The following is a 25,069-nucleotide window of genomic DNA, read 5'->3' on the forward strand; positions in this document are numbered from 1 at the left end:
AATTTAAAATAGTTTTGCTCCACACACACTTTGGCAAGGGTCACTAGGTCACTGACGACGTTTGTGTCCGTCACTGTATTTGATAAAACTTTCTTTGCCACATTGACTGCTTCCATCGCCGGGATGTTGGTAAAGAGGTTCACCACATCAAAAGACACTAAAAAATATTTGGTGGTGGGGGGTTTTATTTTGGAAAGTTGCTCACAAAAAGCCACAGTATTCTTCACTCCATATCTTGGCTGGAAATTAGTCAACTCTCTAAATCTAGAATTCAGCACCGCCGCGAGTTTTCTGGAAGGAGAATTCACACTGGAGATGACTGGTCGGATAGGAATGTTTAATTTATGCAATTTAGGGAGGCCGAAAAAGTTGGGAGCTCTTGGATTCATAGTAGTTGCTTTGTAAATTTCGCTGTAAATTTTTCATTTACTAAATATGTTGTTTGGCGCCTAAAGTTGTATTATCTTTGGTTTTGAGTAACAACTCCACTCGATCAATCCTGAATGCTCAGTCATGTTTTACCTCCTACACTGGATTTTGTCGAATCATGAGACTAATAGCGAATACAGAGAATTTCATTTACGAGTGAAGGAGCAATTGAAATGATTCAAAAGGAAATTACGACTGGTGATTTCCAGAAAAGTGATCAGACTTACTGCGTCATTGTACCAACAATTCGCAGAATTCCATGGGATTTGCTAATGGGGTTTTACACAGGAATATTCATTGAAGTTCACAGTTATCCTTGGGGTCTTAAAGTGCGTCTTGGAAGCTAGTAATATCTTTTTACGACGTTCATTCATGCCGTCGCATTGGAACATTTGTCAGCATTAATTTCTATCCTTATGAAAAAAAAAGTTCGCGGAAGATGGTTCATTCAAAGTGGCTCGTTAAATTTGTACAGACTCGTATATATCACCATGCTGGTAATACTTAAGCTTTTCCCTCTATTAATGCATAGGTTTTCCCTTAAGATTTCATTATGATACCTTTTTAATATTTATTTTTTGATATAAATAAGGGCCACTCCGCGCCAATTCGGACTCGAGTTGACCCTTGACCTCTCGGATTAAGATGAAATTCGCAAGACTTTTTGGTCTTTTTGAAAAATATATAATTTTGAGGATTTTCCAAAAATCGGAAAAACAGACCAATGACAGTGATTGTTGATAATGGTGTTTTCAAAAATACCAAATTTTCATGACCTTATATCTCAAGAGAGGATTCATAGTGAATAGAGGTTTGATGCTTCGTTTCTTATCTAAAATTAATGCCAAATTTCACTATCGCCACTAATTAAAAAAAGCAAATAATTTTTAAACGCTAATGTTAACATTTTACAATGTTTAGTTTGAAAATTTTACATGCTTGTGCCTTGGATAAATCATTTAAACTTGATACATTTTAATATAGGTTTTTTTTAATATTACGCTTTAATAACATTTTGCATGACATTTTTGGATGAGTGTTTTTCCATTCAGGGAAAATAATATATTTTCAAATTTCTTCAGCAGCATTTTTGTCAGTGTAGGCTTACTCATTACTATGCATCTGACGTTAGAACCAGCGTGAACAGAAGAGTTGCGGCTCTTTTTCAATCTACATGAAACGCCCGATTCAATCATTGTCCATAGATATTTTGAAACAAGAAAGTTTGACCGTTATAATGGTTTTAATCTTAAAACTTTCAAATTTCCGAATTTTCGATTTATCTTATTTTTTGGTTTAATGTCTTATAATAGAAGGTGCACTGTGTAATATTTTTGAGGTTGCAATACATGGTTAATCCTATTAAATTGTCCAACCCTTTAGAAATACATGAAACCAATGTCCTCAAGCAGCTGTGCACAATTTATTTTGAACTCGACGAGAAATGTAAAAACGTAGTTGTTCCCGGAATATCGCAAGATGAAAAACTGTAAATCTTGTAAAAAGATCGAACCTGGATAGCTGAAGCAGAAATCGATTCAATTTCAAGAAAAGTGAAAATCTGATATGGAGGAAGAGAAGCTAACATCTGTCATGAATGAAGACGATTCATCATTATGTGGTTCTTCCAGTCTTCAACGTCATTTTCAAACGACGGAGTGTTTATTAGGTGCATGTGATTCGAAGAATGGAATATATGGAGCAAATTCCAAGGCTATCAAAGTATCATCGGGGTACCAAAGTCTACATTGCTATTTTTATAAAAATTGTGGCATTGCGGTATTGTTCATTAGTATTCGATATCGTCATAAAGTGGCAATAAAACTGTTGAATAAAATTTATGAGAAAATATTGGTAGTCTGGTATTCGCGGTAGAGAATATATTCTCGAGGCTATTGATTGGAATTGTTATGCTCCTTAGATGTTACGTAATAATGGATCGTAGGCAAAAAGGAACGTCGAAACCGCCGTTTTCTACCATACGGAATAAATATAAAGCAGTACAGTTGCAGTTAACACAAAATACTTTTGTGGTATAAAAAATTAGTAGTTATTAACATTTCGTTGAGCTATATATGATCATGATTTGTCGCCCATAGATCGTAAACTTCTTTGCTAACTTCATGCTCTTCTGTCTCTCTTTTCTGCAGTTACGCTACCAGTCCCTGCCTTCGTTTTGTGCGTGGGATATTTCCTGACGTTCATCGCTTCTTTGGCCCTCATCCTGGGACTCACCGTGGTAAGCTCTTTAGACTGTAATCCGCATAAATTTCAAGCAGCGGCCCTCACTTAAGGGTCATTCCCTCTTATCTCTTTCCATTCATGCGGGTGGTGGTCCGCATCGATCTATCCCATTTTAAATACGAAAGGTGGATTTTGAAAAAAACCCTATCCTTCGTCATTATTTTACCCAGAAAAAACCAAGTTAGGTGACTGAAATGGTTTCGCAGATTGAGGTGCAAGTTTTCTGTGGTGTCTTTATGTTTTGATGAATATCTATCAACTCTTCTATAATTCTTTGCTTAAATTTTTTCTATTTTGGACCTCTCCCAACGAAATCTGTTTGAAGTAGAGGTAATAAATTGTTCGTCGGGAGGAATAATGACATCAGGGACCCATTGATATGTCTGTGTGGCGTTGCGGTGCATATTCGACCCCCCACAGCGATTTCGGACAGTCTTACCATGAGTTTAGGCAAATGTCAATAAAAATGCGATGTTAAAATGTAAGCTTGATATTCATGTTAATGCATTTAAAATATCGATCTTGGATATTAAAAAATACCGATGGTGAGTAGTAAAATTCAGTTTATCGGGCTATCCGTAATATCTTTATCAACTGCAGTATAAAGGGGATAGGGCAGGGTATTTCTAAGGTTTTATTTAAATGTATGGGATACGGCCCGGGATGCTCACTAATAACAATCATTAATTTGCGGAGCTGGTTTAGTGATTATTGCGTCAATACCTTGGATGTGCGATGTTTTATAACATGCTGCCCAAATGTAAAGCCTTTGATATAATTATGCAACGTTAAGAAACCAGTATTTATAACATTCATATGAGTTTGTCTTGATTTTCTATTAGCAATATAAATCGTGGCCACTCTGTAGTTAGAATTTAGATATCGTTTAGACGTTATGGTCTACTCGCTTCCGACTGTTCCTGGCGAGTAGGGACTGCGTCATATGCTTGATATTCATGTGGTCATTTCTAAACACTTCAATACATTTTCGACTTTTTCTTTTTTTACTGAATATGCTGTAATGTATCAATGCAGTTTTTTTTATATACGAAAGGGGTTTAACGTTTAGAGCAGTATCCGATAGCTTGAGATTTTGATTTTTTCTATTTGCCGGCATTTTACTTGGCATTCTACATTTCTATACAAATGTTGCTGTAGTGGTGGTGAGAAAATATGAAAAAGTACTCGCCCATAGAAAATAGAGCGGGAGATTAATGAGGCAGACATTTCTTGCAGCTCTCTAAGGAAGGGCGACCAGCTTGTATGATGTAGTTGGATTCTATGAACTCGCAGCAATGCTACGGTGCCGGTTGAAGAAACTGAACTGTGTAAAATCGTTTTGGAAGACGGTTTTATATGATTTTTCATAAAATAATTTACTCAGTTCCTCAAATATGACCTTGTAAAAATTGTCACCCCGCGGAGGGAGGTTTTTTTTTGGAATTCTAATCTGTGGGAGGTTCGGGGTGGAGTCACGGGGGTCATGACCACATAAACCGTTTACTGGCTTTTCTTATACACGCATCAAAAGACACGTTGGGTTCGATATCGAAGTATTTATCAATGGATTTGCAGGGGATCACACAAATATATCTGTAAATCAGTTTGAAATATGATTAAAGAATATTAAATTTTTGTAAACTATTTGTTTAACCTAATATTATTTCTGTAAATTACGAGAAAATCCTGACCTCTCCTCCCTCAAACCGAAACCTTTGATTCGCACTTGTGATAGGTCAGAAGAGCTGAGAATTCAGCCAAGTTTATTTAGTTTATCTAAGGTCGTGCAAAGTGACCCAAACACAAAGTACGGAGCTACGTTGTGACTAATCTGATTGATTGTCATTTACTATAGTTGTCTGTAAAATAGGACGACTTGGTTAGCGGGCGACCCCATTGTTGCTCTTGAGTTTGAGATTTTGAGCTTCAACCTGAGAGACTCAAAAGCAGGACCCATTAGCACGATGAAGCATTTCAGAAAAGTCCAATAGTTGATTGGAAACTTTGAAAAACGTCCGTGAAACTCATAACATTCCTGTTTGAAGTTCATGTCTGCAATGAATGTGAGCCGAACTCACCACTCTAATATTCGGGCGAAGGCCGTTTCACCGGAAATCGAACGAGGTACGAGGGTATTATCTGCAAAAAAGGGGCCCAAAGTGTGACTACCTTTTGCCGTATGAGCGCTAGAGCGAACGTGTGATACTTTTTTAATACTCTCCAGGGAATGATGGTATCCTGTATTGTATTACGGGCGCCACTGTTCTCCATTGTTCACTTTCTGTAGTGAGAAATGATGGGCCCAGCCAGACCTTTCCGCGGGTTTATTCCAGCACTAAGCTAAGTTAGTAAAGAAGTCAATTGCCAGGATGATTAATTTTAGGCAATAACGCACTTCTCATATCCTTAGAAGGCATAATTAATCATATTCAGGTAAATTAACATCGTTAACTTGAAAATTATACCATGTACCTCAAAGGGCGGATGTATTTTTTTCCCGATTAAAAAACTTGGTCGTCTTTGGTAGGCCTTATGTCTTCAGGTACGCATAAACTGCGGTCGATAGTTTGACCCGTAAGTCTTTATTTAAGGATTGAGATTTTACGTAGGGGATTATCACTCAACGAGTAAAATTTCTAGTTGTGTCAACCTCGCATCATAGAAAACTCATAGTTGACCTTCAGCCGCTGATTAAAATCTTACATGAAAGTTACCCTATTGCCAATAGAGAACGAACGAAAAGAATTAAAGGGAAAAATACCCGGTAGACGATTGAAATGTGATTGTAATTCGCCGTTGACTAACAAAAGATCGAAAGATTATTTTTCCAGGATATAGGGAACTATATACGAAACCAGCAAAGGAAACATAGGAGTTGTTCATTTTGTAAATGTAGAAATATATTGCATGGGAATGACCTCGAATAATGAAAGTCCATGTAAAATTGTCAATTTCTATGATTATGGAAGTATTTTCTATTGCTTTGTGAAAGATGCATACAATATTTCTTATTTTAACATGAATGTAAAAGTGAACATTTTCTGTGGGTGTATAAATTGTATCATCGTGTGTTAAGTTCAGGTACTATTACATCGCCGTTTTACCCCGGGCTAGAAGTTACCTAGCACCGTTGTTGGGCATCATAAAAACTTATCAGGTTGTAACCATAAAAATGCGTGTATATTAGTAAAATAGTGTCCACATAACTTAAAGATAATGCATCTAATATTTGACTGATATGAATTAAAGCATTCGAATAATGTTTTAGCTCAATATAAAATTCAAATCCTAACGGTCTTCACTTGACACATCTGTCCTCTATCGAAAACGTACTTTCGGAATCAAGGAGAGGCACGAGGTGAATTATCGCAAACTCAGATGGGTTGCAGTCCACGTCCGATCCAACTCGATATGTGATGCCGTCTATTTATATCGTTATTCCGTTGCATCAACACTTTACCGTTTTTAACTTTCATTCTGCTGCTAATGTTTAAATTCAAGCATCGCAGAGAACTCCCATTGGCTTTCGTCTACGCAGGGATTCATTTCACCCTTTGCGTTACCTTTGCTTCAAAATGTGATTTTTTCGCTGCAGCGAAAGAGAGACCAAATAACAAAGGGTAGGACATGGTTTGACCTCTGACTCTGCTTTAACACTGCCCTGGCGTGCACAATATTTTCTGCGTATGCGGAACTAGAAAAAAATAATGACAATAAGTTAGAGAGGAAGACAGATAGTGACGTTTTAAGTATGGTGGGTGAAGGGAGGAATTTTCTGGGGGAAATCTGAAAAGAGGTGGTAAAAGTGTGTGAGGGAAATATTGAATGGTAGTAAGGATGATGTAGACCGTGATGGACGAGGGAGTGTTAGGTAAGAAGTGTAGAGGAAGGGAAATAATATGTAGTCTTTCGTAGGCAGCATGAAGGCAGTTGGAAATAACGAAGACATGAAGAAGGAAATAATCTAGGGCTAACAAAAGGAAGTTCTCGTGATAGGTAGAATGTCATAGTCGTTTGGGATCGTCCTCGGTATATCTTTAAAGAGTTAGAATAATTAAAGCGGGATTTGAGCTCTCAAAATTGACTTTAAGGGCAGCAAGCGTAAACTTTGAGACATTGCTTTGTTGACCGGCGTTGAGCACGAATTTGATTTTCTAAGATATTCGAGCTTTGCATGGAATTTCAAAACTCGAATGATTAGAAATGTTATACAGGCATGTGCAGACTTAGGTCGTTTACAATTTTGGCAATCAGTTCCTCTTGCTCGAACGAATAAAAGTCCATAGCCTGCCGCTTTTTCGCTTTCATACGCGGTGTGAAAATGATTATGTTAGGTCTGCGGATCCCTCCGTCGTTCTCTTCCCGAAGGGCGTGGGTTTTGCATGCAGTATTTCTAATTGTAATTTCAAATTGGCAACCCTGCATGTGAAAAAAAGGTGGTTGGATCGATGAGACCTTGGTAGGAGAAGTAATTAAATGACCGAGATTCCTCCTGCTCTCATTAAATCTGCGAAGTGCATCGAACTCCAGTTTTTTTTCTCAACCGCGTGTAATAGTTCCGAGTTGGAGGCGAAAGCTCATGTAACTTGCGGTAAAATCAGGATGGGAAAGCGCGGATCGGGCCCGTCCCGCGCGAGCCCACGTCTCCTCTCCACCACACTTGGAGATTTCTTAAAATATTTCGGCCCTCGCTTGTGCTTGAATCTTGCTTCGTCGCCCCCCCTCCCTCTCTCACCCCCGTTCACGCCGGCAGAAATTATTTTTGATCAAGGCACATCGCCTCATATTTTGATCCCTCTTACTTGTCCACGTTCACATTATGTTTCGCGCGGAAATTCTTGGGCCGTGGCCGAGAATGCTTCTCAGTCTCCACGCTCGGAGCCATTATGATCCCGCCGTGAATATGTTAATTATCATTTCAGAATGTGTTTCGCCGTAACGTCACGAGTCGGGACCGGCAGTTGGGAGTGGCAATACTTCCTATCTGCTTCAGTTGCCAAATGCCGGAATGTCGGTCATTAGAATTGAACTGTGGATATGTACATTTCTGACCTGATTTACGACTCTCAAGAGCTCAGTGGATCAACGTAGTGTGCAAAAATGTTACGCGAATCGATAATTTAGTTCTGCAAAGTAATCATCTGCTGCAATTTTACGTCATATGCATATCGGATCATCCATTTAATCTTCTTTTTCCGCGTGACAAGAATTTATTCGTCCTCCGTTCCTCAGATCACAACTTCTAATTGTATTAGGGGAACCTAAAAAAAGTTGTACACGGCTTAAATGATCATCCTATGCCATTGGGTGTTCAAATGGCCGGTTTTCGTTCGGTCGTTTCGCAAGCTGCTCTAACGGGGGCGGCCTACGTTAAATAGAAATTGGGGTGATTTATTTATACCCTGCAATTATGCGTGCGCGTGAAAAAAAGTCAACTAATGCCAAGTGAACCTAATTTTCCCTCGTATTTTCCTCCTCTTCCGCGCTATTTTTAAAGAAAAGGCCAGCGAGGAGCGAACGCGATCGCCAGTTCATTAATTTGGCCGAGGCAGTCGCGTCTCGCACCTGCATTTTTTCGTTTTGCTCTTGTTTTATCGTTGAAAACTGAACGTATATTTTCAAAAGGGATTTAGGTGGAGAAGAATGTTGTGATATTTTCTTAAGGAAAGAAAAAAAAGTTATTCGAGGGAAAAGTATTGATAAGTAAAAGTAAAGTATTTGCCACGATTCTCCATTTTTATATGAGGAAAAGAAATTTTAGGATACTGTAGTAATGATCGCACGTAGTATGTTTCTAGTTTGGTTGATTTGTGAAAAAGTGAGAAAATAATTTCAGAAATGAGCGTTGTTGTAGTCGGGTAAACTGTTGCTGGTTGTCCTAACCCTTCACTTACCATCGTCAGTGCTAGTAGATATTTCGATTATATCTGTTATAGATATTTATTTGATGAAAATGAATGTATGTAAGTAATATATATATATATAATATATAATCAGTTAAACAGTTTAATATTTTGAATATGACACTCCTAACACAAGTTAAGAGGCAAACAGTGTAGTTCTATTGTGGGCTCTGTTATGGGCTCCGATTTGAATCTACCATCTCTTGCTCCTTGCAATTACAACTGTTTACAAGTTTAAACATAAACCACACAATAATTAACAATGTCATTGTGGTGAAAACGCTACGTTTTTTGCAATAAACTATACTCCAATCTGCCATCGTCGTAATGATTTTCGTATAGTTATCTGAAGGATCCTATCTCTTTCGAGACATCTGATCAAATTTTTCTGATTAATTTTTATCCTCGCTGTGAAAACGCAGAAGCAAGTTTAAGAGGCCTTCTTGTGTTATTCACTACAGGAGGGCCCCGATTTAATGCATCGATGAAATATAGAGATACATAACTAGATATTAGATAACATCAGTTCTAATCAGAAAGAGAAGAAGTGCGGCGCAATAGCAAATATTGACCACGTCTTAGTGAACGTGCAAACCCGTAGGATTTACATGTGTGTAATAGAAAAATAATGCAAAAAATTACTTTTAGGCGGATCAGGAATACCCTGAAGAAAAAAAACCGGCGAAACATGAAAATCTTGGGACAAGAAGAGGGAACAGCGCGGAGAAAGATGTGATGATCTGAAGAAGACCACTTAGTGGAAAGTGTCCCAAAAACAACAGTGCAACTCGTGGATAGGAAAGATTACGCCAGGGTTCCAAGGGTGACTTGGCACCCTGATGTAAGCTTACGCGAAAATGAGAATACTTCAAGAGAAAAAAAAATGAACGAAGCCCTGAGACAAAGTTTAGAAAAAAAATTTTCACGAACCATTCACAATAAAGTTGTGGAACTAAGTCGTTCATGATTCGAAAGTGGATGGAAAAATTAGTGGATTGAAAATTGCTGCAAATAGTAAATATGAACACGAATTTGAGAAACACGGAAACAACTTCGAGAATAATGAAGAGACGCTTCGGATAAAGACAAATGAGATACAATACGAGTATCAGATTATGTAATCGTAATATCAGAGATGCCTATGATAAAATATGAATACGTAGAAAGTGAAAAGATGGAGAAGAGTTCGATGGAATTCGCCGATGAGCTTTATTAAGGACCGACACCTCAAGAAAAGGGAATAAAGAAAGGTGACAGGAATGTGGATGAAGACGGCTTGAGTTCATACGAGGGTGGTGTGAAAAGTTTCCGACCTCAGAAATCATCAGAAATTCCAGAAAATTTCACAAAAAAGTCTTGTATGTTTGTTAGGTCGGAAACGTTTCAGACCACCCATGTATGAATTGAGAAGTGAATTTGACGTAGCTGTGAATGATCTGAAGAAAAACGAGGCCCAAAAGTACTTAGAGGAATTCATGTAAGGGTGAAGAAAATAGTAAGGGAGTTATACTCTGGCTTAGAATATTGTTAGAAAAATGTTATATCCTTCAAAAAGCTCTTGTTTCAGTATACTTAAAAAAGGGAATCATTTCGAATTGATATTTACGACAGAAGAATAAGCGGTCAACGTCACAAAAACTAAGCCTCCACCCTTCAAGTGAAAGAGGGAAGAAAAATAGAAGCAAAAATAAATTAAGGAGATGGTCAAGGATGAAACCACCTCAGAAGGATACAAAATAATCTTGGACGAAACAGCAATGAATGTGGGCATCTAAGGGATAAGTTGAGGGGGTAAAAATGAGCATGATCCGATTCGCAGATTCCATTGCAATGAAAACATAGTATCGAGGTGGCCAGATGCATCGCATTAATTGGCCTGTTCTAAAATGCAACCAATGAAATACTTTAAGAAGTGATGGATATCGAGCGAAGAATTGTTGACGCGAAAAATTGCATTTGACGTGAAGGAACACTTGATATGCTTAGATTCTCAAATACGTAACATGCAGTCACTGTAGGGAAAGAAGTCTGCTAAAACATCTGCATAGATTTCTGGGGTTGTAGACATGAGCCATTGAGAAATTAGACCGTGGCAGAATTGAAACCTTCGGAACTTGAAGCTGAAGGCGAATTCTGTAGATCAAGAGGACAGATGATGTGAGATACAAGAAAGCTTACAGAGGAATAGAAGAGAGAAATGTCCGTGGGCCACTCCCTATCCTGAGGCGTTTGATTTCTCGCTTGAGGAAGCCATTCCCGTCTTTGCCTGCTTGCGGCCCTAGTGGATCTGAGATGAAATACCCTGGATTACAAGATTTATTTAATTGCGCTACCTAAACGAGATCTGTCCGGAATATCGGCGTCCGACTGCATCCTTGATTAGAGAACCATCCACAGTCCGAAAAAAAGAACCAAGTGATTTGGGATTCGTCCATTCTGACAAAGATTTCTCAGGAACATGTGTAAATAGAAGATACTTAATCACGAGGAAGACCAAAAGGTAGATTATTAGGTGAAATAAGTAGGTGAGATAAACGGAATATTACGGAAACGCAAGAGAACTTGCATGGAAAGGAAGTGACAGTAAAGAATTTCAGTCAATCAATCCTCGGATTGACATGGAAAATTGCTTGCGACGGAAGGAGAAATAGTATGGGATTTCTTGTAGCAAAATATATTCCTCAGAGGAAACAGATGAAAAAAACGGAAATTCCACTCTAGTTTCGGCGTCATTGGTTTTCTCATTTCCCAGCTGCCATCTTTTCTGCCATCGTCCTTGACGCCCCGACGTCATCCTAATTGTCAACATGTTGGGCCAAATGGAGTTTCTTTTTGATAATCGTGATATCCATGCCTATGTAATGCAATAAAAAGTTTAGGTCCGCTTCTATAGCTTTAATTTTTGGCTAATGCTATCATTCAAATGCTAATATAGTTTAAAATGAACCATTTACACCGAATGAGAAAAAGAAAGATTTTGTAAACTGTTTGATAGTTCTTTCACCGAACTGTGGTCAAAGAGAGAATGGCTTTTCAGATGGCAGGAAGACAGGTGGTAGGTACAAAGAACTGAAGAAGGAAATGATGTAGGGCTAGCAAGACGACATGTTCACGCGATGCGTAGTATGCAATAATAATTAGGGACCTCCGAAGACCAACCGTTAATTGGTAGGCTACGTTTGATTGATGTTTCATTGGTGGTTAAAAGAAGTGCAAGGCAGTAGCGACGGTCAGATTTGTAGTTTACCGTGTAGCCTCGAGTAATTTCGCATTGAAATTCCAATTCGTCCAAAGCCATTTAATGACAGCATAACAACCGTGCCCGTGGCGGAATCAAAACTCACGATATTTGAGTTTGCTGGCGAATTCCTCACCTACCGAATTAACTACTAAATTACTGTAAGTTTACACAAACTGGAACGGCTAAAGTTTAACCTTGATCATAATTTTTTTTGTTTTTATATGGCTGCAGAACTTCCTGAACCTCAAAAACCTCAAAAAATAACTCTCAAAACCCCAAGTGGTATACATTTTTCTAACGTGACATTTGAATAAAAGCTATAATATTTAATGAATGAAGAGGATAATTTAAAACCCGCATGATCATTGTAAAATCTTATTTTTTATATGTTTTAATTGAGAGAATATTATCGTGAAGGTCAAACTAAGTGAGAAATTTGGGACACGGGTTCTGGTCCATGAAATTAGCACTAAATGGAAGACAGTATCCAGCCCGTCCGCAACACCCTTCTGCTGAAGGCGGTCGTTTGTGTCAGCGTCTTGTTCACCTCTCGAAATCGCCGTTTGTGTACTTCATGAATGCTATTTTGTAAACCCAGAGAATGAAAACTTAGACGCTAATGACTATTTGGTGTCAGGCAACATATGTCCGGTAATCCTCACCATAGTAAAGGGCACGACTTTTACTAAGGTGGGCAGGTGAACGTAATAATAAGATTGGGCCAATTCAGCTTCTTCATGAATTTAAATTCCGCGCAAGAGAGGAAGCCATACGTGTCTGTACGTCGATCGTGCTAGTGTTGAATTTGGTCTGAAAACCATTCCGTACGCGCCCCGTAGCGAATTGGTTGGGCACTCGCTGCCTGGCAGTGAGCGGACGTGCACGCCCGAGCAGCCCTCGCCCCGCTGCCGCCCCCGGAGGGCGAGTGGACAGCTGCTGCTTCACATAAATCGTAATTATCCGCTGCGTAAAACGTGTCTCCAGATCGATCCATTTCCGTTTACTTGTGAGGGAGGGATCGAGAGTGGAAAAGAGTTTCCCGTGGAGCTGTCACGAAGCCCTTAGAGGTTCTTGAATAGGTGGATTTAAGATAGACTTATTTTTTTTCAACCATGGTACGATTTTACGTTCGTTAACAAGGTGGCTGGCAAAGGTTTCCGTAAGCCCATCGGGTATGAATGTACTTCTCTTTTCTTTCCAGCACTGCAGGTACATCATGGGAGAAGTATATTTGGGCCAAAGGGTTGATTTCTTGTGGTTGGAACTTCGCCTTTGGTTGGCTCCGTTGAGCGCTATCTTTTATTGAACAGGCTAAACGTTAAGTGGACCTTAGCGTAGGTTGTCGGTTCTTCCCAGCACACTGCCTTTTTCCGTCTCTTACGCAATTTATTTTTAACAATATCTTTACTATATGACGACGACTACGTGCTTATTGAGACTGGAACGTTGAGTATTGCAAATGTGCTAAACATACAGCAGAGAAACATGCAAACACTGATCGCTGTGGAAAATTTCAAATATTATTACTCACTCTTAAAGCATCTGAGGCCACGGCACATCCAACCACATTCGCACTTCGGTTTGCTCACTTCGCAGGTGCAGTAATGACACCGAAGAAATTCATTATTTCCGGTATACTTATATAAGTAGTTGCGGATGATCCTGACCCTGTCATTTATTCGTTCACGTCCATACGTCTTGCGAGTCGAATTTTACCTAATGTCGTCTTAATGCCTTTATGTTGATGCAACAGCATTATGCTTTATTGGTCCATGAAATATAAATCGCCGTATAGACGTTCTCCCAAACTCACATAAATCTATCAAACCTACGCATTAAAATTCCTTCACCAAATCCTTACAATCTATTTCGTGAACTGTTTATTTAACCCCGTGTTGATAATGCCCTTTTGCTCTAAATCATCTACGACATAATTTTCGCGAGTTTTCCTGCATCATTCTCACCGTTCGTAGATGTTTTTGTTTCAGTTTTTAATTGCAGTATGTTCTACATAGGCTTTTTTCGGCTTCACTTCGCAGAAATCTTTTTATTTTTATCTCCGAAGGTATCTCTCGTAGCTTTCTGCTCTTCATAATCGCATTAAGCATTATTTTTAGCTACCTCTTCCGGGGAACCACTTCTCCCCTCTTCTCCTTCCCACACTCCTCTCCCGGGTATTTTTCTCTCCTCGTGTGCAGATAATGTTCACCTCTTCCGTCTCCTTTGGTACAACTACGATCTGATTTCAGTGGTTTATTAAATTTCACTTTAACACCGTGAACAGGGTGTGGCTCTTTACTATAAGTGTTCCCTTGACTCCACTCAGCGGCCAGGGTAGTCTGAACTTTTGACGGCCACAGGAATAACAGTACGAATATTAGGAGAAAAATTCCGTAAATTCCGGAAATTGAAGCACCGAATGGAGGGAACTCATTCATTAAAACCTTTGAATGGATAAGTATAGAAATGATTAGGGAAGACTGACGTGGATATTAGTAATTCATGAATTGTATGGCTAAGAAAATCGGTGAGTGTGGAAGAAGGCGAGCGTAATAATTAAGAATACGAGGTCTGTTCAAAAAGTATCTCGACTTTTGTGTTTCTGAATCAATATGTTTAGGTCCTCAGCAACTTCTCTAACGGCGATTCTAATACGATTTTCTTCACTTCATCAATGTTTTCGTCTGTCGTTGACGTGCTCGGGCGTCCGGCACGCTCTTCGTCGTTCACATCTTCTCGGCCCTCCGAGAACATTTTGTACCACCGATAAACGTTGCTTCGGTCCAAGGTGGCTTCTCCATTTGCCAGGGTCAACATTCGGAATGCGCCCGCGCACTTAATTTCGTTTATCACACAAAATTTGATACAGATTCTTGGATCCATTTTTCTCAACAGGCAAAAATTGAAGACAAGCCAAAATACGTCCAAGCAAAACAGCCGTCTATAATTAACTGAACATTCAAAATGGCCGAACTTTTCGGCATAAGTGAGAGACAAAAGTGCCATACATAACGCCACAAAAAAATCGAAAATCAAATATACGTAACCCACGAAAATTCAAAATTCGCGATACTTTTTGAACAGACCTCGTATTTTTTAAAAATTTGGTTGTTGTGTAGACTTAAGGATATAGTTAGATCAAGAGAGATAACGATAAATGAATATATTGATGTGGCTGAGGAGGAGCGGGAGATACTATGGAAATTAGAAGATGAAAAGTGAATGAAGGAAATTTCAAGGGGCAGTCGAGGGATTGATAAAGTCTGTAATAGAAGAGATATTACCCGACGATTAAGCATTTTGAGTGGTACTGTTATCAACAGTGGCTCACCGGCTTTGGGTACGTCTGATAGAGATAGGCACTGCACACTACTGTACTCCTAAGTCGTAACTAAAATGACATAAAAGATCCCAAAATCCCATATTTGATATTAATGATTTGGATAGTATGTTGGGCAAGTAAAATGTGGGCCGGAGGACATATTTGAAGTTTGTACTGTTCAGAAGTATTATAAAGGCTCTCATGGATGTGTAGGGGCTATCCAAATGTCTCCTCTACACGAAAAACTGTCCACATGTAAAATAAAATCCGACATTAGGTCCGTTCATACCTTGGATCGTTAGGCCATACTTAAGTGTTGCTGGGCCCTCAGACCTATCTACCTCCTACCAAGGGAAATTATTTAAGATCAACGTAAGTATTTCAGTGAATTAATTAAAATGTGGTGTTAATATTGCCTCAATTCTCCTCGGATGGTAGCTTTTTTAATCGGGATGGATACTACGATCATTTGCAGGTATTAATCAAATATTATTAGAACTGTGCACGATACTAAAATAAACTGCATAATTTTTTGTCGTTTTTATTGAATGTTATTTAAAACAAAATTCTCTTTGACCGTATGTGAATAAATCTATCCAGAATTAGTAATACTAAATTTCATAGCAGATAACAATGCAATGGGAGGATGTGACCTCAAGCCAATCAGAGATCGCCTTTAACGCTGGGGAATAGAATAACCTCAAGTCAACTGTACGATAAGGCGATATGATTGCCTAAACATTGGCAAATCTTTGTGTGGGTCCTTGTGATGTGTTTTATGTGTGTACATTTTTTTCTCCTCTTTATATATATACATACGAACGTCAATTCCGTCGTGGACTGCACAAAAACTATTTCCGTTGCTGTATGTTTATTGAGAAATGTGGTCATTAATAAACGCCTTGAATATCAGTCAACATTAATTTATATTGCTAACTACCAACCTAATAGAAATTGAAAATAAGAGTTAAAAACCTGATGTATGCAGTGTTAGCAATATTAATGCAAATATAAATCTTGCTTCATGACATATTTTTTTACATTGTACTGAAATCATAATGAGCTTGAAGTTCTATGTTTTTTTGTGACTTTTGACAAATTTTTCGGATTGATTAAGTTTGATTAATAGTGATCGGATGTGAAATTTGAGTGCATATTGGTATGTTATTTTTGGTTGCTGTGTTTTAACATGTTTTTGCTACTTCTTGCTAAGTTTAGCAGATATATGATGACTCGGGTTTGGTACGTTCCAATGTATGTTTTTTTAGCCCTGAGGAAGATTTTCCTAAAAATCGAAACGGCGAATATGTAAGGTGTGTGTGTGTGCACGTATATAAGTTTTATTAAACAGAGAGATTGAAAAAATTAGCAAAAGAATGTTGTATAACGCGGACGTTTCGGGTTCAGGTGTCGGCCTTTTGTCAGCAATAGAAGATGTGTGCATGTATGTATGTATACACACACACACATATGTATGTATATATATATATATATATATATACACACACACACACGAGGAGGACCTGTGTGTGTGTATATATATATTTTTTTTTCTTTAAATAAGACAGAGACGTTGAGTAAGGATGTTAAGAAAAGACTCGTAAAAACTTTGATATGAAGCGTAGCTATGTACGGCGCGGAAACGTGGTCATTGAAGCAGGAGGATAGACGTAGACTGGAGGCTTATGAAATGTGGGTGTGGAGAAGAATTGAGAAGGTGAAATGGACCGAGAAGAAAACAAATGAGGAAGTACTTGATATGGTGGGCGAAGAGAGGGGTTTGTTGGGAGAAATCCTATGGAGGCAGGAAAAGTGGATGAAGGGGGTATTGGCCGGTAGTGGGATGTTGAAGACTGTAATTGAGGGGAGAATGTTAGGCAACCGAGGAAAGGGAAGGAACAGGATAGGGTTGTTGGACGGGATGAAGGGAGGAAGAAAGTACTCGGAGCTGAAGAGGGACCTGATTTAGAGTAGGATGTTGTGTTTTGTTAGGGGTCACAAATTATTTAATTAGTAATTATTTCCATCCAAAAATCTACCTTAACCGGTAGATAACCTAATAACAATATATATATAATGTATATATGTAATCGTATATATATCTATATATATACACATCGAAGGTAAGTAAAATAATGGTCTCTGCGTAAGCCGATGCTCTTCTTATACGTATTGTCCTGCTGCAATACATTTTTGTTTCCACCTTATGTAGGTGTTGTCTTAGTCTTCGCATGTCAGAATTGTCCAGTGTATGAATCTTTGCGAAGAACTAATTATGAATGAATCAGTGAAACAACGATGATGGGGCTGGGTTTGCGTTGCCGTTAAACCTGTGCGTGCGGGGTGAGCGCTCCTCCCTCTTAAATTACCTCGGAGCCGACGTGAAATTACTTAGCCGTAATGAGTGCACTCTGTAATGGGAATCAAGATATGAAAGTTTCGCTCAAACGCCCAACGTCATTCCTCTCTCCTCGAAACCAAATCTTGGGTGCGTCGCTGGCAGCGTCTGTCCGTGAAATGACGCGGCCATTTCCGAAGAACGCAAGCCTAGGAACGTTTATTTCGTTTCCGTTTGATGAATGAAAACTCTGCCTTTTGTCCCTGGCCAATTCTTACGTGCTCTTACTCTCTCCACGGGCGCATTGTATGCGAGAACGTGGAAACTGCGACTTTAAAGAATGGGCGCGCGTTTTCCCCTCCGTCGCGTCGCAGAGAGAGAGAGAGGAGCACTTTCCGTGCGGTTGTGGCGTCGTCCGCTTTGCCAAAGGAGGCGCCTGGGATCGTCAAAAGAATGGGCGCTCTCTCACGTACACGTATATATTCGGACGGCGGGGATATCTTCGTGTCACAATGTTATTGATCGACAAAGCCTTCTACGGGCATGGCGGGATTTGGCACATTGGGAAAAAAATCACCTCAGGTTCTGTTATACTTACCTCTTTTTTTTGCACATGTCCGAAAGTACTGATGTCGACAATTTATTTTTTTCGAATCGATATCGTAGACCATCGGCTTCCTAAGTGGGCTGCGCTCCTCTTCCCCTCCCCCTCTACTCTTTCCACTCCCTTTTACCGCTATCCCATTTGGAAAAGTACCAATTATCCTTATCGGTGCACCTCTGGGTCCGGAAGTGCTTCCCTTTCTCTCCCCTCACCCTTTTTTTCTGCCCGTGCCAAATGAAGGTTGAGATTCGTATTAAAATATGCTCAATTTTGATCGGTCATCTTCCCATTGAGGTGTGGAGAGCGTGCTTTTGCGCCCTTTTTTTTAATGCTCCCCGTCTTCTCTCGTTTTTTCCCGATGCGTCGATGATTTATGGCCCCGATGTAATGACCTTTACGTGAGACTGCTGTGCTATTATCGGGTCAATCGCTCGGGAAAATTTGGAATGCATCGATTTCAAATATTTCATTATAATTCGCTAAGTTCATTGATCGAGGAAGTTCGGGGGTTGGGGGTGGCATTAAGACGTGAGCCGTGCCGCACATCTGTGCAATTAAAGGGGACGAAGGTTTTTACTCCTCGCTTTGGCGTAGTCTAAGCTCTTCGTCGTCCTCTGCTATCGTGGCATATATAGAGCTGCAGTGCACGTTCCCCTTTAGATTACATCGGTTTACAAGCTGCTCCTTACAACTCGTGGATATAACTTTTCTCCTGGCGGTCAAGTTTCGGAACGTGCCCGAGTAAACATTCAGTCGAGGGGGTGGGGTTTAGTTGTCCGCCTTCGGATAAGGTCTGACTATGACTCGGGTCTTATTTGCCGTCTGAATTCAATTCTAAGTTTGATCTGAAACTCAGCCCCAGAGGGGCTTCATATTTTCCATTTCAGGGAATTGTGGGCATTGAAATCAATTGCGTTTAAAGGTCCTATTCGGGCAACGGCTCGCAGAGGTTTATTTCCCCGGTCGGTTACATTGAGAAATGGAAGCAGACTTCCCAAGAGCAGCACTATTTTTAAGATCTGGTTTTGTGCGTCGGAATTGTGAATCTAAACTTTTTGAGTTGAAAACCTATTGGCTCATCGCTCCTCCTCTCTCGAGCGTGTTCAAGCATCCACGCGATAAATGATTGATGCGGTGGGGAGTAAAATTAAAAGAAATCCATTCGCGAGACAGTTTTCTCATAAGCTTCCGGGATAGAGGGGAAGAATTGACGACGAGCGTGCCATGTGGCAAATTCAGGACGTGGCAGGGATTGATCCCGACGACCCTTTCCCCTTCTTCTTTCTTTCTCTCCCCCCCCACTATTGTCGCCTGGAGTCTTCCACGTTTTAGTCAAGTATAACAGACGCAGAAGAGTGACTAGGGTCCTCAGAAGAATAGAAGAAGAAATAAGACGGTTGAACATGTTGGTTAAAAGAATAGAGATGCTCATTGAGCATTCATTGATCACAAAGACATTGAAGTGTAATTCATGGAAAAAAACGGAGACGAATACCGGGCGATATGCATCAATCAGTTATTGGGAGACATACAGCTAAGGTTGTTAAAGATTTGAAGTCACTTGCCGAGAGGAGAATGAATTGAAGAGTTTCATTGAACCAATTTTCGAGTTTTTTTTAACGTTAATGATGAATGTGCTCAACACTGCACTCGCTTTTTAGTCCCAGAATCCATATGGAATAAAATACGAGGTGTCTCACTTCGTGTTTATCCGATTGAAGCTGATAAATAACAAATGCGCATGAAAATAAATGCTTATGTAAACATGGGGATCGAGATGGTGCTATCGTACTGGCTTCCCACCCAGGGGTCCCGGGCTCAAATCCCAGCGGTGTTGAACATTTTTCAGTGGTATCTCGATCCCTACTCGAGGTGCTTCGTGGAGGGCACTTTGAGTGAGTATGCCGTCCGTCGGATGGGACGTTAAGCTGCGGACCCCGTGGCGCTTTTCGTAAAGAGCAGGCTAATGCCGACGCCGGGTTTCTCTCCACCCTTCATCCTTTCCTGTCCATCCCTATGGCGTAAATGACCTCAGCTGTCGGTCGCCTCCCCTAAATACTACTAAGACTGCTTATGACAATGTACAAGACAAATAAATGTGAGTAGAGAATTTGAACGAAAAATGTGCGATTTTCTAGTCTAAAATACAATTTTTCTCTGTAGGTACTAATGCAACAAGCAAAGACGGCGATAGATTGTAGCACTTCATTATGAAAGTTAAGGAACAAGTGCATAATTTGAACATATTGAAGCGAAGGTAGTAAAAAGTGAATAAATATTAGATCTCTTTATTTTCTTTCAAAATCTTTTGATACCAATTTTCTAGCAATTTGAAATGTTTTCCAAAATTAAGATGAGAGGACAAGCAATTATGTTGAATGAATAGCTTTGAAAACCTGGATTTAGTGCTTTGGACGATAAGATATTTTTTTTAAATTCTTAATGACCAAAGATCCGATTAAATGGAAACTAACGATAGGGTTTAAATTTTATGTAGATAAGTAGAATAAGTAGCGTACATTTTTGGAACTCGTCATATCTCCTTTTGGAAAATGTGATCGATATATCCTTCGAAAGCGTTTCGTTCGCATTCGGAGTGGCTTTTCAAATACAAAACTTCGTATCGATATTCAGTATTTAACATATAAATTGATCATTTGTTCAGAAATATTCCGAAATAGGTAATAAATTATATCCGCCATTTTATCTGCCTGATTTCACAATGCTCATTCTTTAAAAAAACTATTTGTTGATGCCGGATGACGTAGTCCAAGGCAACCAGTTGGTAATGTAACATTTATTTCGTCAAACTTCAGCGGACATCGTTTCGCATTTGTTTAAAGTTTTTGGAGGAGTTTGGGTAATTCAATTCCATTCATTGATTATATGTCATAAAATTACAAATCTTTTAATTGATAATTACTTACTTTTTTAGCATAAATATTAATCATCCATCAATAATAGTCTAAGCGTTAGGTTGCTTTAAAACAGCATATCCATGTGCAATTGTATTTGGATCCGTTTAGATTTATTTGCACCAAAAGACACTGCAGTGCAGTGAATCCTGATCGTAATAAATTTCCATAATGGAGTTCCACATAGTATCGGGCTGTATTTCATGACTATATTGATGCCATGATTATTTTTCAGGGAAATCTATTTTTTCCTTTCTATGGCGACTGGTGATGGGGGGAACTACTCAGGAAGGTCTATTATCGCGATTTTTGGAAAGGATTCCTGCATTTGCACTGCGTTTCAATTAACTTTTGTACTTTTAAAGATGAACCTTTTTGAAACGTACATATATGTCCATTTTATTTTTATAATAACATCATTTTTAAAATTAATTTCTTTTTACTTTGCAGAGGAGAAATTCCTACCTCTTCGGATGGGTTATTTTACTCTCCGTCTTCGCGTTTCCTGAAGCTGGGCTTGTACTTTTCATGAGTCTTCATTACTGGGTAAGGCATGAATCTTAAGCATTTTGATTTTACTCTGTCTTCTGCTACATTTCAGCTTTAACAACAGTTGATGCTTCGTATCCGTTTCCTTATTTGTTTGCTTGTGCTTGTTTTTTAAATTTTTTGTTTGTAGTTGGATTGTGCTTGTTGAATTCACCCTCATATACGTCTATATGATTTTTTTCTCCCCAGCAACTTACCAATGTCCACGGACAAACAGAACTCGCTTACTGGGTTTGCAGAATAGTACTAAACGTAAGTATGCAATGTTTAGAAGATTCGCGGGATCCTTTTTCCTGGACAAAGGAAAGCTTTTAACCATAACTTATTGCAGTGCATGGTTTGAAAAATTATTATTTTGTTCGTACTTCCACTGTGCCGTGTTATTCCGCTTCTGTTGGAGGTAAGTACTCCTTTCGATAATTTCACTATGCATGTCTATTAGATGAACTAAGGCAATTTTTCTCCACTATGTTTAATTTTTGCATTTCATTAGTGTTATTGTCATTCATTTGAGACTATACATAGAAGGGAAAAAAGGCAGTAACTGAAAACTTTTAGTTAAAAAAAATGTTATATACTGGTATATATACGTAAATATTAGCCTGTGGAAATGACTGTCTTAATAGATTGTGGTGGTTCAGTTGCTTTCGTGCAAATAGTCTCAGACTGTCATTTTTAATTACGTGGTTATCCCGAAGTGTCTATTTTTGGCTCAAATTTAAACAAACTACATTTCTTCGTTTAGGTATTCAATCAATAGAATATTGATTAAACCCACAATTGCAGCGAAGACTTAACTTTTTGTGCTATTATGTTGTTTTACATTCTGTATTCTTGACGATGGCTTTCTTTTTAATTTCCAAAAACGAAGTTCGTGTTACATTCCGCATATATCCTATCTCCCTGCCAGTATCCAAAACTAGCAAAAAGTGAAAAAAAGTTTTATTTCGCGAAAATATGACTTTTTATTCATTTATAAAAATGTGTCGTATTTCTTTCATCTTCGTTTATACTTAGGTAGTTCATTTTTATTTCGTTAGCTCACCAGCAATAATTCTCATCGTTTTCTTGGGAGATTTTCATTCAATTAAAAATTCAAATTCCGGTTTGAAAATAGATCTCATGGAAATTTCGTGCCTCCGGTGTGCAATCCTGTTTCCAAAGCTCGTTTCAACCGGCACTGCAAACGTTCATATACTTCTTTAATCCTCATGCTGCATGCCCGCCATTGCTAATTTGATTCTGGAATTGTTTTCCCTTATAGAACTAAGCTTTTAAGTTGTCTCGTCATTCCTGGAACATTTGATGTTGCATTCATTTAGTCATATAAGTTCCCACCGAGGGATTTCCTTAGCGTGCGTCTCAAGAAATCGTGAAGGAGTCTGGTAGGTGGTGCAGCAAGGCGTTCCTCTGTGTAACTGAAAACCTCTATGGAAATGATACCTGACGAAATGAATTGTGTATATATTTTTCTGAGAGACGCAAAAGTTAATAGCTCACCCCTAACAAAAAAATGTAAGGCTTGACTGCTTGCTATTCAATCACTTAAACCAAACTTAGCAGTATACATGCTTAGCCAGTTGCTTATTGGATTTTCAATCTTTCAATCAACCAAACTGAGTCTTTTATTGCTAAAAGGTAATTAGCTGTATTTTGAACATTAGAAGCATGTGGTTATTAATTACCTTTTATGTTGAACTCATTTCAGTGTACGACCTAAGTTTTGATATTTTTTGTCATTGTAAATATATTTTGAAATGAAGTCATAGTTTGAAGCAAGTATTAAAGGCGTTCTCTTTACTTGTGGCTGTAATGAATGGAACATCTTGATTCGTGGAATCAATGAATAAGTGTCTGTGCACAATTAATTGAAGCTCAATCTTAATTGTAATGCGAGAAATGGAGAAAAATGGCGTACAAGATGATGAAAGAGAATGAGAAATATTGCAACAACTTTTTTCGCAGTTCAGTAGATTTTACGGGCCAAATTAGTGACTCGAGGGTAATCAGCTTTAACAAATAGTATTTCAATTTTGTTTCCAACTAATGGCCATTTGCCTGAAGATAGGTTTTTCTGTTTCTTACCTTTGTGCTTTTCACTGGAATATCATTTCTTCGGAACTTCCTAAAATTGCGCCCGTTTGAATTATTCCGTTCTTGGCCTTCATTCCATCTACTCTTCTTATTCATTCCCTCTCTTCCCTAGGCTGTAATGTTGTAGCAAAAATAGTATTTATGCATATTTAGTCGTGCATAGATCGTGTTTTCGTTGCTCGTACGGTGAAAGAATAATACCTAGGTAATTAATGCTCGAGTATTCGTCTTGATTGCGACACTAAAAGCAAAACGATCCTTGTTATTTTGCGATGTGAAAAGGTGGTTTTTACCATTTTACACATTTCCAGCCAATTTATGAGACAGTGAGTTTCAACAAGAGTTGTTTCGTGAGCTCAAAGCACGGTTACCGCACCTGGAAACAGCGTCCTAGGTCACCGTCACGCTTTTACGCGATTCTCTACTGCAACAGCCAGGAAGCAGACGGAGATGGTGAAATATTAAACCAGAATAAATAATAATGAAAGGTTAAAAAATATCTCGGGAGAATGAACGGAAATCCTGATTTCGAATTCCGCTTAATGTTCATACTTTGTTAATAGTTCTATTCAATATTTATGAAGTGTTTTCTTCCTCCTTCCTCAATGTGGAGAAAAGTACTCAAAGAAATGCCTGACAGCATATGTTTAAACTATTTTTTAGTATCATACATAATTTAATCATTTTATTTTTTAGGAGAAAACAGCCACTATATTTTCATTGTGTTCCCTTCCATGAGTGTTTTCGTGTATCACAAATTATTAGTGTAGATGCTAAGGAGCAATTAAATTTTTATTCATTTTTCAAAATGCCATAGTGGTAATTCATACTGAGCTATATTGTGAAGTAACTTTAGGCCACCATCATTGGTGCCAGTTTTGTTGTGGATATAGAGTACATCTTGGTACATCAAACTATAAACATGCCAGAACATAAGTAGATTCAAACTATATAATGAATTGCATTATCATTCTAGCTACAAAAGAATTGATTGTGTTCAGCTATCAATCTTATGGCCAAAGTATCCTTCACGGATTCCTATAAAATTAAATGATTACTCTTGGGCTACTACATTGCCTTTCAGTTTTTTAAATGAATTAGTGTGATTTCTTTATTTTCATTAACACTCTTTAATATCCATGAGTTTAAGTTCCATCATGTATTGCAGTTTTTTGCTCATTTGCTGAGGCTATTTTGAACTTCCTTGAAAGAAAATATGAAATAATAAAATTGTGATTTTCTTCTGCTATTTTTTTTTTCAATTCTTATGCATTATATGACATGAACAGCTGTGGAAAAATATGATGTATTTACTTCGCATCATGACTAATTTCCATGAATTTACATCCGCCACCATAATTTTAAGTATAAAAAGGACTGAGTCTTACTGAAAATAATTGCATCACCATGGCATATTTATGTTGTTCAAT

The 25,069-nt window shown here is 38.6% G+C and overlaps 1 protein-coding gene across 2 annotated transcripts in view; it reads left to right on the forward strand.

The window, feature by feature from the left end:
* Rcd6 (Reduction in Cnn dots 6) overlaps positions 1-25,069 on the forward strand; it is a 214,420-nt gene that overhangs the window by 173,217 nt on the left and 16,134 nt on the right. The window contains exons 3-5 of one of the 2 annotated variants that reach the window (XM_071584863.1): positions 2,580-2,668; positions 21,447-21,542; positions 21,735-21,797. In XM_071584863.1, the coding sequence (XP_071440964.1) occupies positions 2,580-2,668; positions 21,447-21,542; positions 21,735-21,797 (248 nt within the window). The remainder of the gene's footprint in view (positions 1-2,579; positions 2,669-21,446; positions 21,543-21,734; positions 21,798-25,069) is intronic. The other variant, XM_071584864.1, reaches the window with a different exon arrangement.

The sequence above is a fragment of the Hetaerina americana genome, unplaced genomic scaffold (genome assembly GCF_022747635.1).
Source record: "Hetaerina americana unplaced genomic scaffold, ioHetAmer1.1.p SCAF_2, whole genome shotgun sequence".
Taxonomy (NCBI): Eukaryota; Metazoa; Arthropoda; class Insecta; order Odonata; family Calopterygidae; genus Hetaerina; species Hetaerina americana.